The following is a 16,851-nucleotide window of genomic DNA, read 5'->3' as shown; positions in this document are numbered from 1 at the left end:
TTTGCAGAGTTCCTCCCCAAGATACCTTTTCCCCCATTCCAAGAGGTTTTATTTGTGCTGCGTGGAAAGAGCCATTGTCACGTGCCAAGCTAAACTGAGTTTACCAAATACTCTCCAATTATTCCCCCTCCCCATTTCCTAAAGAATAGAAAGGAGTAGCTGGAGAATTTTGGAAGTGTTGGGGTATGATGGGGTGTTAGGAATGTTAAGCATGTGCTATTTTTTTTATTATGCTTATCTTTTGTTGTTTGCTGTTTCAGAATTGCATAAGGCTTATTTTTTATTATTTTATTATTATTATCTATTAAATTTAATAGACCGCCCTACCCCTGGAGGCCTCAGGGCAGTGTACAATAAAACCAACAACAGTGATGCAACATAATATAGACAATATAAACAATATAAATCAGAAAAGTGCATTAAAGTCCATTAAAATCAGTAGCAGCATCATAACTCGCATTAAAGCCCTTTTGAGAGGGCATCTGAACTCTAGTAGACATGCACATTTTTTGACTTTGTACAGAACTCATGTACTTCACATGGAGAAGGTTGCAGTTTCAACCCTTGGGTCCCCCATTAATGGATCTCAGGTAGCAGTTGCTGGAAACTATTTTCTCTGCATGGGACCTTGGAGAACTGTGGCAGGGTGGACAGTACTCAACTAGATGGGCAAATTTTTCATCTTGAGTGTTACGGTGGCAACATACGCACATGTTTTTACCTTTCCCAAAACAAATTTGCATCTTTTGAGGAGGGGGAAGTGCTTGGAAGCGCAATGATTAGTGGAGAAGTATTGAGATCACCAAATTCCCCTCCCCAGTCTGCTCCCTAGGCACAGGAGTTGCTAGGATTTTCTGACACAAAGCCTCCAAAATGGCATTCCTACAAGCCCTGTTGTAGATGAATTAAAATGGAGCCTTCATGTAGATTGTTGAGGCAATCTGTTCTTGCAGGATTTAATCTTGGAGGTCATGTTGGCATTAAGAAAAGCAATTCCAAGGAACAACAATAGTTGCATGAATTTCCAGGCATGTGGGCATTCTCTTGTTCACCACATGCTTGGACTGAGGCTTCTGGTTTGCCATTTGCAATGCAAATTGGTCAGGCCCAAGTTCTTCATCTATTATTTCATTGTAATTGTTCTGAACCAATTAATAACAAACTAATCTCCAGTTAAGATAAACAAATACACACATACATGCAGCTGCAATGAGGAGGGGTACTGTTTTGTCCGGTGCTGAATCACATTGAAGCTTGGTCATTGCTATTTTGCTGGGCCATGAGTAAAGGGGAATTGGTGTTATGAAACACTCCCATGGAGGTATCCTTTACTCAAGGTCCAGCAAAACAGGAAACTGTATACTTGGGCATACAGTTTAGATTCCACCTGCCAAACCATTGTTGTTCTTAATGGTGCTTTGAGATAGTTTTAATATTACCCTCTCAGAAACAAGTGGAAGAGTTAGTGTGGTGCTGAAATTGCAAAACCATCTGTTAGCAAAACTAGCAATGGGCATTCAAACTGAGAATTTCTGCAACTTGAAAATAGAATGCTTTTCTTTCTTCTTCCTTCTCAAGAAAGCTATCCTTTTAAAATGCAAGGGGTGTGTAACATAAAAGCTCATGGTGTGCTGCCAGGATGCAGAATGCTCCCTTTGACCTAAAGCAGTGTTAATCAAATGCCACATATTTCTCTTAATCCTTTTTCACCTTGATTTTTCTGTCAAAACATTATAGAATACACAGCAGTAGTAGCCAAACTTTTGGGGCCTCACTGTCATCTTGGGAGTGAATAATGCACTGTAGCACACACCAAATTGTAGGGAACATTGTAGGGAATAATCAGTAGTAATGGGTAGGGTTGGAGATTTGGACAGTCTGAATCTGGATTTTTACCAAATCTGCATGGATTCGGACGGATTCGGACGAGCAGGGTCCGAATCTGAGCTGTCCGAATCTTAACAGATCCGAATCCATGGGATTCGGATCACCAGCCGAATTGCGTTTTTATTTTTTGGTGTTTTTTCACGTTTCGGCCTGCAGGGGGCGCATTTTTAAACATATCGGCACCAAACTTTCAGGGTATCATCAGGTGACTGTCCTGATGATACCCTCCAGGTTTGGTGCAGTTTGGTTTAGGGGGGCCAAAGTTATGGACCCCCAAAAGGAGTGTCCCTATCCCCCATTCTTTCCAATGGGAACTAAGGAGATGAGGCTACCCTTTTGAGGGTCCATAATTTTGGCCCCCCTGAACCAAACTGCACCAAAATACACTGAAATATTGGTACCAATACATCTACAAATGCACCCCCTGCAGGCACCCCCAGAAATTTGCACAAGATTCTTTGTTCTGCAGTGACTTAGCTGCATTTCTGTCAATAGGGAATTTCTGACAGAGGGCTGTGGAGTGCACATTTTTCATGGTAAACCCACAAAACTTTCAGGGTATCTTCAGGAGAGTCTCTGGATGACACCATCTAGGTTTGGGGAACTTTACATCAGGGGGAAGTGGGAGATGGGCCCTACCCTTTTTGGGTCCCATAGAATTAAACCCCCTGAAGCAAAATTCCCCAAACCTGGATGGTGTCATCCAGAGACTCTCCTGAAGATACCCTGAAAATTTTGTGACCATACCTTCAGAAATGTGCACCTCACAGCTCTCTACCAGAAATTCCCCATTGACAGCAATACAGCTAAGTCACTGCAGAACAAAGAATCTTGGGCAAATTTCTGGGGGTGCCTGCAGGGGACGCATTTTGAGATGTATTGGCACCAAATTATCAGGGTATCATCAGGTGACTGTCCTGATGTTGCCCACCAAGTTTGGTGCAGTTTGGTTCAGGTATGGACCCTCAAAAGGGGTGCAACTATCCCCATTGTTTCCAATGGGAGCTGGTAGGGGATGGGGCTACACATTTGAGAGTCCATAACTTTGGCTCCTCTGAACCAAACTGCACCAAACTTTGGGGGTATCATCAGGACAGTCTCCTGATGATACCCTGAAAGTTTGGTGTCACTAGCTTTAAAAATGCTGGTTTGCATGTTTCACCACTCACTCACTCCAGCAGGCTTCATGTGCAGGAGCGGTGAAACATGAAAACTGGAATTTTGAAAGCTAGTGGCACCGAATTTCAGGGTATCATCAGGAGACTGTCCTGATGACACCCCCCAAATTTGGTGCAGTTTGGTTCAGGGGGGCCAAAGTTATGGACCCTCAAAGAGGGTCCCTATCCCCCATTGTTTCCAATGGGAGCTAAGGAGATGGTGGCTACCATTTTGAGGGTCCATAACTTTGGCCTCCCTAAACCAAACTGCACCAAGCTTGGGAGGTGTCAACAGGACAGTCTCCTGATGATACCCTGATATTTTGGTGCTGATGTGTCTAAAAATGCGCCCCTGCAGGCACCCCCAAAAATTTGCCCAAGATTCTGTGCTCTGCAGTGACTTCTGCATTGCTGTCAATGGGGAATTTCTGGTGGAGGGCTGTGGGGTGCACATTTATCAAGGTACAGTCACAAAACGTTCAGGGTATCTTCAGGAGAGTCTCTGAATGACACCATCCAGGTTTGAGGAACTTTGCTTATGGGGCAGTGGGAGATGGACCCTACCCATAACATTGAACCCCTTGAAGCAACGGTCACCAAACCTGGATGGTGTCATGAAGAGACTCTCCTGAAGACACCCTGAAAGTTTTGTGGGTTTACCATGAGAAATGTGCACTCCACAGACCTCCCACAGAAATTTCCCATTGGCTGCAATGGAGCCAGCCAGCCACTACAGAGCACAGAATCTGGGGAAATTTCTTTGGGTGACTGTGAGGGGTGCAGTTTTAGAGCTACTGTCACCAAAATTTCAGGGTATCATACAAGTGCTGTCCCTATGATACTTCCCAAGTTTGGTGAAGTTTGGTTCAGGGGGTCCAAAGTTATGGACCTTCAAAAGTGTAGCCCCCATCTCCTGTTAGCTTCCATTGGAAACAATGGGGGATGGGGCACCCCTTTTGAGGGTCAATAACTTTTCTCCCTCTGAACCAAACTGCACCAAACTTGGGGAGAATCATCAGGACAGTCTCTAGATGATATCTTGAAATTTTAGTGCCACTAGCTTTAAAATTGCGTCCCCTGCAGGCCAAAACGTGTAAAAACACTAAAAATTCAAAAAAATAATAAAACGGACCCGAATTTTTCGGATTTACCCGAATTTTCCGGCATATCCGAATTGGCTATGATTCGGATTCGGGCATACAAATCATTTTATGCCCCCAAATACCCAAATCCGAATTTTACCGAATTTTTTTAGTATTGAATGTAAAAGGACCCACTGTGCCCCCCTCTTCCCTCATCCAGGGACCCACTGTGCCCCCCTCTTCCCTCATTAGGAGGATTTTTAAAGTAAGGTTTTTTGCGGGATTCCAATTAAATTAAATTAAATTAATTTTAGAGTTTATGGGGCTCAGTTTTTCATGTTAGGTATTATTTATTGGTTGTTATTTACTCGCCCCTCATTGTATTTTATGTTGATTGTTATTGTATTTACTCGCCCCTCATATGTATTTTATGTTGATTTCCCCCATCCACTTTTATGTTGATTTCCCCCATCCACTTTTTATGTTGATGTTGTACACTGCCCAGAGCCCAGGGATGGGGCGGTATACCAAATTGAATTAATAACAACAACGACGACGACGACGACGATGACTCTGCCACAAACTAGTAAAGGTGGTCCCAGTGTTGATTGGCACACTGGGTGCAGTGCATAAAGACCTTGGACGGCACTTAAAAACAATAGGCGCTGACAAAATCACCATATGTCAGCTGCAAAAGGCCACCCTACTCGGCTCTGCACACATTATTCGTTGATACATCACATAGTTCTAGATGCTTGGGAAGTGTGCGACGTGTGATGTAATACAAAATCCAGCATATTGATCTTGTTTGCTGTGTATAACTGTTTTTGTATTATAATAATAATAATAATAATAATAATAATAATAATAATAATAATAATAATAATAATAAAAGGTTCAGCAGACTTATTGTAGCCCATAATAGGGTTCTCAAGGCAAGTGATTAAATAGAGGTGGTGTACAGGCTAGGCAGGGTGGTAGCATCCTGTTGAGGAGGCTCCGAGGCGCAGAGCAGTGACAACTGTGGCAGGGCCAGAGGCGGTGAGACGCCCCCATGGCAGTCCAAGCAGGTAAGCAGCAAACAGAGTTCAAACGCAGATGGATCAGGCCAGTGGGAGAATCCAGGAAGCAGGGTCAAACAAGCCAGATAGTCAAACACCTAAGAGCATACTCACTGAAGGAGAGAAACTGGAATCAAGGTTGTTACCAAGCCAGTCTGAGATCAATGCAGTGTCTGGGAACAGAGCAGTGGAGCGCAGGCAGCATCAAGAATTGGAATGTTGCATCCACACCTTTAGACTTTACCACTTCTCGTTAAATCCATCTGGACTGCCTGAATGAGAGGTTCATGTAAAGACTCAGCACGTTCTGCTGCACAGCTTCAGCTTTGCAAACATGCTGACCTTCACCTCTCCTGCAGAGCAGCCCTAAGTTTTCACCTACAGCGCTGTTCTGTATCTAGAGAGTCAGAGGAACTGTCGACATGCTGTCCAGTACTTCTGATAAGCTCTGAGCAGGGTGTCTGTGATTGTAAATCTTCCACCTCTGTTGACACAGCTGTCTCGCTTCTCTGAGGCTCAAGTACTTTAACTGAAGAGCTCTCAACCTCAGTGGAGGTGGGGGACTGACAGGTGGTTTGCCATTTAATTCCTTGGTAAAGTTTTCCTTGGTGGTCTCCCATCCAAGTTTAGCTTCTGAGATTTTATGTGATCAGGCTGTACTGTACCTTTCCACGTATGGACAGGCTTATTTGCTATAATTGATCTAGTTGGAGATTCCTGATAAGCTTCCAAGACACCCACGTGTTCTCTGAAACACAGAATAAAAATCACTTTCTAAAAGGCTGCTGAAAGTGGATGGGGGAAATCTTTCTCAGTCTTCCAGTGGAAATAGCTTTAAAGTGATTGCCATCGAGCTGGGCATGAGAAAGAATCAGATTTACGTCCTCTATGCTGCTGACTAGAAGTTTTTGACCTTGGCAATCTACTGGTCTATTAGGTCCCTTGCTAGTTTCCAGAGGATTAACAGACCTTTACATGAACCGAGGAATGTGTCTATTTCATTGCCCTGACAGTTTATTCCTGCTTATTAGCTTGAGGTGCTACTCCTTATGAGACAGGATTCTGTTTGAAGCAGTCCTGGTGCACCAAATGGCCAAAGCCAGTCTTTGGCCAGGAGCATCAGCTGAATAATGTAAGCCTTGTTCTGTCATTCTGATTTTGGCATTCCATAAAGGGAGAATATATTATTATTGACCTTCCTGATTAGCATGGTTGCCATTTTGTATGAAGAGAATAATACGTAACTTTTCCAGCTTTGATGTGTGCATGTACATATCAAAAAATCTGGGCTTCCAGTTTTGCAATCTTTAGTGGGACTGCCATATTCACACAAAATGATGATTGAACGTATTGAGAGGATTAGGCATAGTTGGATCATGAGAATCATAATGACTGCACAGGGCTACTGACTTTTAAAAATTCTTTGATTCTGTTCAATGATGTATAGTTTGCACACTATGTTTTAAATACTTCTTGTGTTGGCTACACATATACCAAACAAACTGTACAGTTACTGTTTACAGTATATCTGCACTGATTTGAGGATCAGGGTCAATTCGCTCAGCTTAAGTGGCATGTTGAGAATGTGAAGGAAATGTGTCTGTGATAAGCAGAGCATTGGGCACATGGCAAAACGGGTGTGTGAGGCTTTGCTCCAACACTCACTCAAGGGAATACTGCTGGAATAGGGCTCACTTGTGATATAATGTCCAATAATTCAGTGGTGGTCAGAGGCTCGTGAAGCCATAGCTGCTCTGTCAGAGGATGGTCTCTGCATTCATCCGTTCAAACCACACTTCTAGAGCACCAGCTGGGTCACTCTCAGAGATCCTTACCAAAGCTTCATAAGATGAGCCAGAGTTATTGTCCTGTTATGATGGAAGACTGAAAAAAACAATGGCTGAGTAAAGGCCACTTTCTGATGGCAGATGGGATGCCACTGCAACATGGTATTTCCTTTGCCATTGGGTTAGCATTAGAAGCCCAGGATCACATGGTAGGACCACAAAGATGCACCTTCTCCCCATGGCTTCACCACCCTTTCTCAATATTTGAGCAGTTATTATACGGGGCGGGGGGGATACATCTTGGATTCCTCTTAATGACAGGCCCAGGATTTCTCACATTACCTGAAGAAAAAAGGATTTAAAATGAAAATATTGTGGGTCACATGAACAGCAAGACAAACAGTGGGTAAAACTATGTGACAAGGTCTTTTTACCAGTTGTTCCCAGAACTGTGAAATATCCCTTTAAAGGAGGTTAGAAGCCATGGGTCACACACCGGATTACAAAGGTGTGACTTCTCTTCATGAAAAGGCATGTTGTTTTAGAGGGCTTTTGGGGCTGAATAAACATGAACAAATGAGGAAACTGAAATTATTCAAGATTTTCTATTCCTCGGCTTATCGTCAACCAAAAGGGAGACTGAAACCAAGAAATCAGGAGACTGGGAAGAGCAGACTATGAAGGAGCTAGAAAAGATTCTTAAGTGAAAGGATGTGTCACTGACAGCCAAGACCAAGTTAATTCATGGCATAGTATTCCCCATCACTATGTAGGTGAAAGTTGAAGAGTGAAGAAAGCTGAAAGGAAGAAAGTAGATTCCTTTAAAATATGGTGTTGGTGGAGAGTTTTACAGATACTGTGGACCAGAAGTGTATCGGGGGGGAAATGGCGCCCGAGGGCAACACCTGCTCCGGGCACCCCTCAGCCCCGCACCCCCTCTTGCTCAGGGGCCGGGGCTCAGGGGCAGCTTGGACGGGCACCACAGCGGCAGGCCGGTCATATGAGCTGTCCCCACCTCCCTGCAGGCCGCCTCCTGCCCTCCCCAGGCCGTGTTTCTGCCATAAGTCAGAAGCAACTTGACAGCACTTAACACACACAAACATGATTATAGCTGAATAGATGATGGTGTGATAGATTGAATGTTTGGATTATGGTATTTACTGGCTGGATTGGTTTCATTTTTGTAAGTTTTGGAATTGATTTTATTTGTATGTTTTGTTATTGTAAGATTCTTGAGCACTCAGTTGAACAGGTTGGCTAATAATAAAATAAAATAAACAAGACTAGGTTTTGCTTAACTGTAATCTTATAACATATCTCAAGAATTTATTTTGAGAAGATGACTGAATGAATGAAAATGAAATGAAAATTTTATTCATACCCTGCCATCTCCTAATGAACCAGGCTCAGGATAGCTTACATCAAAATATAATACGCAGTAATATAATCCTATATAATTTAAGTTTAAAATAATGTTTCAGTAAAACCTTGTTACAATGTACAGTTCTTACAGTTGGTGCACATACTGCAAACCTATCTGGGGGATGGTTTAAACTGGCAACCACACAGTGACAGGAGTAGGAAGAATCCAGTGGCCAGCACTTAGGGGAGAAAAGGGAGGCCCACTTGAAATTTGGAAAAGCATAAGGAAAAAGTGCAAGGAAACCCATTAAATATCCCTCTTGTTCCTTTTTTTATTGGGTAGCTGCTTTAATAGCATATAAAAAGCCAGACAGTCTATAAATCTTATCAAAATAGGTGGTGGATTGAAGAAAACTTATGCTCTTTAGTAGTTTTACGGTTTTCCAGTATAACCAAGCAAAGTCTTATGATTCTCTTTCAGGGACTAAAATAGATTCCTCCCACCCCCAAAGAGGAGGTAAATGTTACAGAATGTGTAACATTTTGACCTACTGACCTATTATTAGCTGTCCTGCAAATGGAAAAAAATGCAGAGGTGGCAGCTTTTAAGACACTGGAAATAGCATCCTTGGGTCTACTGCACTGTACTGAGAAATTAGTCTGTGCATTCTTGCAGCCAGTTATTTTCTCCCTCCGCGCACTATGCCTGCCAAGATGGATCACTTAGTCACACTTAGAGTTTCTTGTGTGCTTATTTTAGAGACAGTAAGATGTTGGAGGCTTTGTCTACTTAATTTACACACTTTATATCAGGAATGGGAATGTCTTAACCCATTCTGCTGTCAGAGACCCAACTTGTTTACTAATTAATCCAGGACAGATGATGTAGGTCTTGCAAGCATGTTCCGTGACAGCATTAAAAATGAATAGTTTAATACTGATCGAGAGAGTGTCCAAGGTTAGCTGAAGCTTCTGTGCAACTAAAAATCAGCCATACACTTCATCATGCTCGGTTATTTAGAGAGTTGACATATGTCTGGCAGATTCAGTGGGTATCTGGTGCAGTTTTAGTGAGTAAGCCTGAGGTCCTGTGTACACATACCTGGGCATAATCTGTACTCTAAGCAAAATGCAGGGGCAGGGCTGGTCCACCACTACACAAACATGGGTGCCTGATTTTGAGAAGCACCTAAAAGGTGTGAGAAGCCTCCAATGCTGCCTTGAAGGGATTTTTTGGGGTGTTAATTGGCTTTTAGAATCTTTACAAGCAACCGGCAAGGCTTGCGGAGGGAATCTCATTTCTGCAATCCCCACTATTTCCTCTTTCCCTTCCCTGAAAGCCCCCATAGCCTCTCCCCCTTGCCTGCTTCCTTTTCTCCTTCTGCCCACAACATAACCTACAGTTATCTGCTCCCTTGACTTCAGCTTTCCCTCCTCCCAGCAACTTCTCCTAGAGTAGACAAACTATGGCCCAGATGTGTGGTGCTGGCTGCTGAGCCAGTCTCCCTTGTATGGCAGAGTATCCTCAAGGACTTGCAGTGGTGTTCATTGAAATCAGCTTATGGTATAAATACAAAGATTGAGCTGGAATGTAGACAAAACTGTCCTGTGGGAATGTGAGGAATATAGTAATGATTTGTATATTGTGAATAGATTGTGGTATGTCTGTAACAGAATGTAATTGTGATTGTTTTAGAAATTGGTGATTAAGTTGCGAGGTTCTGAGGAAGTTATTGCTACAGAGATGCAGTCAGAGGCTAGAGCACCCATCAACCATGGAATGCAACTAACCACAGCCTTATGGATGTACATCAGCAATAAATATAGTTTTACCCACTATTCTTGGCTGATTTAAATCTCCTACAATAGAGCTCTCAGCCCTTCTATCAAAGAGCTAGCTGACTCAGTTGGGGAGCAGGCCATCTGCCCTCCAAGAAGCACACAGGTGCTCTCAATGGCCTTCTCACTTGCCTATAAGGTAAATTAGGCTGAGAACATGGAACTGGCCCAAATTCATCCAGTGAGCTTCCACATCAGAATGGGCATTTGGGGTTTTAGTCTGAAACTCTAACTACTGGTGTTTGTGTAGGTGCTGCTGTTGAACAGTAGCAGGCAGCCAGATAAGTAATGCAAGTTTTTTTAAAAAAATAATAAATTTTTATTTCCCCAACACAAAAAAGGAAAAGAAGGAAAAAACAAAAATAAATATACCACTATACACCCCAAATCCACAGTGATATTAATACAAAATAGAAATAAAAATACAAAAACAACAAGAAAGAATAAAACACAAATTTGACAATATCTAAACACAACCCAGACAGGGTTGCCCTCTATCCTCATTATTATTTATAACAGTAATAGAATTACTTTTGAAGAGGATAAACACAGATAAAGTAATTGAAGGGTTAAAAATGAAAGGTAAATGTTATAAATTAAGGGCATGTGCTGATGATATAGTTATTTTATAGTAATGTCTCCTGGCACCATTTTCCTCCTGTATGCCTCTGCATTAGTACATCTGTGAAAATGTGATAGTATGATGCTGATAACCCATCAGGCCCCAGTGCTTCAAGGACTCTACCAGTTCCATAGTTGAAATTGGACAATTCATTGTCTCTCTTTGTTCTTGGGAAAGTTGTGGTATATTTTGCTTAGCTAAGTACACTTCAGTATCCTTTTTCCTTGACATATTACTTTCAAATAATTTTGAATAATATTTTAAAAATGCATTCAGAGATCAAATTATGTTCCCATTGTATCTTTGTAATAAATCTGTTCTGAGTTCTCTTAGTTTTGCTGCTAACAATCTTCCTGTTTTGTTGGCCCATTGTTTAGCAAAATTCAGATTTGATTTAATTTCTATTTAATTTCTGTCAGCATCAATAATTGTCATTGTAAGATCTTAATATTATTTTAAACACCTGTTTTTTACCTTCATCAAGTCCAAAACACTTTGCATTTTCTGTTGTGCCAATTTCTTGTTAACTGTATTCTGCTGAATCAAGAATCTCCTCATATGTACTTTGTTGGCATCCCATGCAAATTTTAGTCTGTTTCTTTATTCAAATTTACCTCAAATAATTCTTCTGTTTTCCTTTTAAAACATCTCTGATTTTTCAATAATGCCTCGTTTAATTTCCATCTAAATGCAGAGCTTTTCCTTTCCCATGTAAATATCAATGCATTATGGTCTGAAAAAGTTTTAGGCGATACATCCACCTTTAATATATTTAGCCTCATGGGGTTAGTAGTCCAGACCATATCTATTCTTGAGTGATTTATGTCTTCCAGAATAAAAGGTAAATCCTTTAGCATTACCATATTTAAGCCTCCATAAATCTTGCAACTTCAAGTTCTCCACCAAATCAAAAAAGCTTTTAGGGAGCTTACCTTCCATAATTCTAGTGGTACTTTCTGATTTTCTATCTAATAGGGTTGAATTTACTCCATTAAAATCTCCCATTAATATAATATGTTCACAAGCGAGATCGAAAAGTCTTTGTTCTACTTCTTTATAAAACTATAATTTATTTTCATTTGGAGCATACATATCGACTAAAACAGTTTTAAATTCTGCAATTGTGACCTCCACCACCAGCAACCTTCCAGTTTCATTTTTAAATATCAATTTTGGCTCAAATTTCGTTGTTATATAGAACACCACTCCTCTCTTTTTCTTATCATCATCAGAAACAAATTCTTGGCTGAAAAATTTATTTATCAAATATTATCTGTCTTGTTTTCTAATATGAGTCTCTTGTAAGCAGATTACATCCAATTTTTGGATTTTTTTTAAAATGAAAAATCTTCCTTCTTTTGGCCAACTTATGAAGTTCATTAATATTCTAAAATAAATGATATAATCCAGCATGATTATTTTTCTTGTGGTAAGTCAAAGTCCTTTTCGTATTTGCAAAGAAATTCCTCTGCTTTCAAAATTTCCAAAATCCTGAATTTTTTACCTTTAAAAGTAAAAGACACCTCTTCAGGAATTTCCCATCTACATGATATACCACTTCTCAAACATTCAGTCAGGACTCTGTAATGCCTCCTCATCTTCAGAAGTCTGGACAGTATATCTTTTCATATTATGATGTTTTCCTTCAGTTGTCAGGCTCCTTGCATAGTGGGTCTGCAAGACTCAATCTCTAATATCTGGATTTAAACTGGACAAGACAATCTCTTGAAAGTTACTTCTGTTTGGCATATGCAGAATTTATATGGAAGGTTTTGTCACTTTCTCCATTATTTTTCCTTTTACTTCTACTAATCAAGATAGCTCTGTTATGAAAAGTTGCTTGATATTTTGGCCCTCACACTCAAGTGTTGATCTAAAGTGTAGGGAATCTTCCCTCTGTCTATATTAAGCATAACAAGCTGGTCTTGATATTCCTCATTGTCTTCCTCAAGACATTGTACCTGTTCATCTACACAGTCTAGCTTATTTCTCATTTTACTTAAAGTCCTCAGCTTTCTCATTTCAGTACAGATGGCATCAATCTTATTAGTTTTCTTGTCCACTTCCTTTAAGGTTGCTGAGTTTGCCTCTGTTTTTAAACCCATCCATCCATCCATCCATCCATCCATCCATCCATCCATCCACCCACCCACCCACCCACCCACCCACCCACCCTTCCTTCCTTCCTTCCTTCCTTCCTTCCTTCCTTCCTTCCTTCCTTCCTTCCTTCCTTCCTTCCTTCCTTCCTTCCTTCCTTCCTCTTTTCCTTTTCCTTCCTTCCTTCTTTCTTGTTTTCCTTCCTTCCTTCCTTCCTTCCTTCCTTCCTTCCTTTCTTCCTTCCTTCCTTCCTTCCTTCCTTCCTTTCTCTCTCTCTCTCTCTCCCCCTATTCCTTCCTTCCTTCCTTCCTTCCTTCCTTCCTTCCTTCCTTCCTTCCTTCCTTCCTTCCTTCCTTCCTTCCTTGATTTTTCTGCAAACATGGCTGACTTGGCTACTAGAATATACAAGTGGGGCACATGCAAGACTCAAGGAAAAATCCCATCTCTCACCCCCCTCCCAATCACTGAGCCCAGTGGGGAGCTACTCCTGCCCCACTTGGGCAAGGCCCAGAGCAACTGACAATGTCCACCACCACCATGGGTAGGCCCAGAGCATCTCTCTTGTATTTAGCCAGCTGTCCTGAATAACAGAAAGTACATTATGTGTGCTTTCACAGACAATGACATTTTATTTTGCAGGAATTTAAACCTTCCTATATGTATTTTAAGATTTCACATTTTTGTACAAACCTGCATTATACTGATGGGTAACCAAAAATGTTGGGTGAAATAAAATCCAATTAAGCAATGAGATATATTTATTACAAAGCACGCACACAAATATATATTAAAAACAAGGGTACCCTTAGCGGCAAATACAGGGTTAATGATCTAAAACCAAACACCCAACATGTTTTGGGCCCCATCTTTGTTTCAAGGTTGAGTCATTTCCCCTCTTTCCAGTCAGGCTGGAAGAAGACGACGAGGAAGAAGAAAACGAAGAAGAAGAAAGTTTGGATTTATATTCCCCCTTTCTCTCCTGCAGGAGACTCAAAGGGGCTTACAATCTCCTTGCCCTTCCCCCCACACAACAAACACCCTGTGAGGTAGGTGGGGCTAAGAGAGCTCCAAGAAGCTGTGACTAGCCCAAGGTCGCCCAGCTAGCGTGTGTGGGAGTGTACAGGCTAATCTGAATTCCCCAGATAAGCCTCCACAGCTCAGGCGGCAGAGTGGAGAATCAAACCCGGTTCCTCCAGATTAGATACATGAACTCTTAGCCTCCTACGCCACTGCTGCTCCAAGGTCTCAAGCTCTCCAAGGTCTCAAGCAGTGATTGTTGGATCACCTGCCACCTGATCCTTTAAACTAGAGATGCTGGGGATTGAACCTGGGACCTTATTTGTTTATTTATTTTATTTATTATTTCAATTTCTATACCGCCCTATTCCCGGGGGACTCTGTATCATGACAGATCTTTTCAAACTGAGCACATTAGAGGTTCCTTTCTGACAGGGAATATTGACTTCCTCAGAGAAAACTGACGTTCTTTGGATTCTAGTATCTTGAAAGATCAAGTAGACAGGAAGATGTCTGTTTACTGGGATGCAAATTAGAGAACTGTAGGAAGAAGTCTGGCAAAATAGCTACTTTCAGTACTATCAGTAGGATTTTGGATATTTTATGTGGTAAGTTAATAAGATCATGTGTTCTCAGTTGGAATGTAAATATTTATTTTTGCATTTATTTATTTATTTATATTTATATTTTCAAATCAAGTCAGAATATCCAAGTTATGTGCATATTCCTGTATACGAGAATCAAAGCTGATTTGCACATGTGGCAGAATAACATGGCACAGCATTTTCTGATTGTAATATGTGAGGGTTACACATTTCAGTGTGCCCATACAGATGAAGATACTCTTTTTACATTAGAAAATTGATGCATCAGAATGCTGGTTGAGAGCCTTTTTATGTAATATGCTAATTTTATAAGGACATAGAGGTGACTTTTGAATGTGCAGAGGTTTCAGATGTGGAGCCTACGTGCACAAAAATGCCACATAATTTCATTGCCTTTCTAAATTGACTGCTAGGCCTTGAAGTTCTGACTAATTTAGATGCATTGTATGAGGAGGAAAACAGAGATGCCAATGAATCCCAAACTGTTGGATATAGAATTGAAAAGACAGTCTAGCTTTTTTGAGTCATGTCAAAAATGGGTTGGTGGTCTTAGAAGAGTGCAACTCTCTTTAGGATAGCGCTGCAAGTCCTTCTCACTGTTCTGCAACAGTTATAACCTTGCCCCTAGGGGGAGTCTTAGTGATTCTGGGGCCCTGGCAACAGTCCAGAGTGTGGCCCCAGAATCAATTATTCCCCACTGCTTGTTCCCTGCTAGGGCCAAACAAGGAGTGAGTTTGCCCCTTGTAGGGTATGGGTGGTGGTAAGAGACTACTCTTCTTCTCCCCTACTCCTTTGGTGGGCAGAGTTGTAAGACATCAGAGCCCCTCCCAGAATGGGGCTCTGGGTAGCTGCCCCTGATGCCCATTGACAAAGACTATCCCTACTTGCTTCTTCTATCTGGTTACAAATAGCTTATTCTTCCCATGGCTTTCTTGTAAAGCTATATGGTCAGCATGTTATACAGATCTTATGTTGCTGACCAGCTTTTCCATGTTGTCTTTCCTCCAGGGACACCTGTTTGGTTCTTTGTGAAAATAGCTCCCATTCGAAATGAACAGGATAAAGTGGTATTATTTCTTTGCACTTTCAATGATATAACAGCTTTCAAACAGCCTATTGAAGATGATTCCTACAAAGGTTTGTTATTTGTTTTACACTAATGCATACTTTTTGTGTGTTCAAAAAATGTCAGTGTATCCTCACTTCATTGAAACCTTAGTTTATTGTCAGAATGATTAAGAATGAGAATGAAGTACTTGACTTGCGCTTACATTTGCACTGCATTGAGTGCCACTTGGGGATGCCAGCTTTTCAACCAGCATCAGCCACCAACATTGGCTTGAGCAACAGCAATAAATAGGTTATAATGTTTAATCACAACATTATACAAAGCTTGATATACTAAAAAAAAGCTTGATATACTAATTTCTGCAATCCTAACTGTTATGGCAGACTCTGGAGCTGGATGAAAAGCTGTAAATGAAAGAACATTTTAAAGTGATCTATTCCTTCTGCATTGTCAAAGGCTTTCATGGCCAGATTCAACTGGCTGTGGTCTGTTGGATCTTGTTCCAAACATTTTGCCTGCATCTGTGGCTGGCATCTTCAGAGGTGTATCACAGAGAGAAGTCTGTTACACAGTGTGTTACACAGTGTGTAACAGACTTCCCTCTGTGATACACTTCTGAAGATGCCAGCCACAGATGCAGATGCAGCCACAGATGCAGGCGAAATGCATCTGCATCTGGAGGATCAGAAGGATTGGTAAGCACTTGGTTTTTCTGTAGTCACTGTGTGATTTCATTCCCCCTTCATGCTTTCCTTCTTTTTATTCCTTCTTCTCTTACTTACTTCCTCCACCTTTCCTTCATTATTTTTTATTCCCTTCTTTAGCTCTACCATTTTGGGTTTGGCTCTGTCTGCTATGACAGCCTCTCAAGATTCCAGAGGCTTACAAAGATTGGGGAACTCTAGCAAGCGTTCTCTAGTTGCCAACAACTAGTTCCAGTATGGCGATTTTTTTTAAAAAAGATGTTATTAAAACTAAAAAAGGAGCAGACCAACAATGGTTTCTAGTTAAAAAATATTTCTCCGAAGGTGGGAGGGATAGAAAACAAATGTAACTAAGTAATAGGGTGCACTTGAGGTGATACTTGCCACCAACATATGTGTTTGTGTGTGTGTGTGTTTGTGTGTGTGTGTAAAGTTCCATCAAATTGCAGTCGACTTATGGTGAACCAAGCAAGGAGCTTTCAAGGCAAGTGATTAAGCAGACATGGTTTGCCATTGCCTTCCTCTGCAGAGTCTTCCTTGGAGGTCTCCCGTCCAAGTATTG

At 41.3% G+C, this 16,851-nt stretch overlaps 1 protein-coding gene across 1 annotated transcript in view; it reads left to right on the top strand.

Annotated features, from left to right (window-relative positions):
* KCNH1 (potassium voltage-gated channel subfamily H member 1) overlaps positions 1-16,851 on the top strand; it is a 299,776-nt gene that overhangs the window by 29,149 nt on the left and 253,776 nt on the right. Inside the window, exon 4 of the mRNA XM_048484669.1 lies at positions 15,525-15,653. Within this exon, the coding sequence (XP_048340626.1) occupies positions 15,525-15,653 (129 nt within the window). The remainder of the gene's footprint in view (positions 1-15,524; positions 15,654-16,851) is intronic.

The sequence above is a fragment of the Sphaerodactylus townsendi genome, linkage group LG01 (assembly GCF_021028975.2).
Source record: "Sphaerodactylus townsendi isolate TG3544 linkage group LG01, MPM_Stown_v2.3, whole genome shotgun sequence".
Lineage (NCBI taxonomy): Eukaryota > Metazoa > Chordata > Lepidosauria > Squamata > Sphaerodactylidae > Sphaerodactylus > Sphaerodactylus townsendi.
The sequence above is the reverse complement of the archived record's forward strand: the minus strand, read 5'-3'. Positions and strand labels throughout refer to the sequence as shown.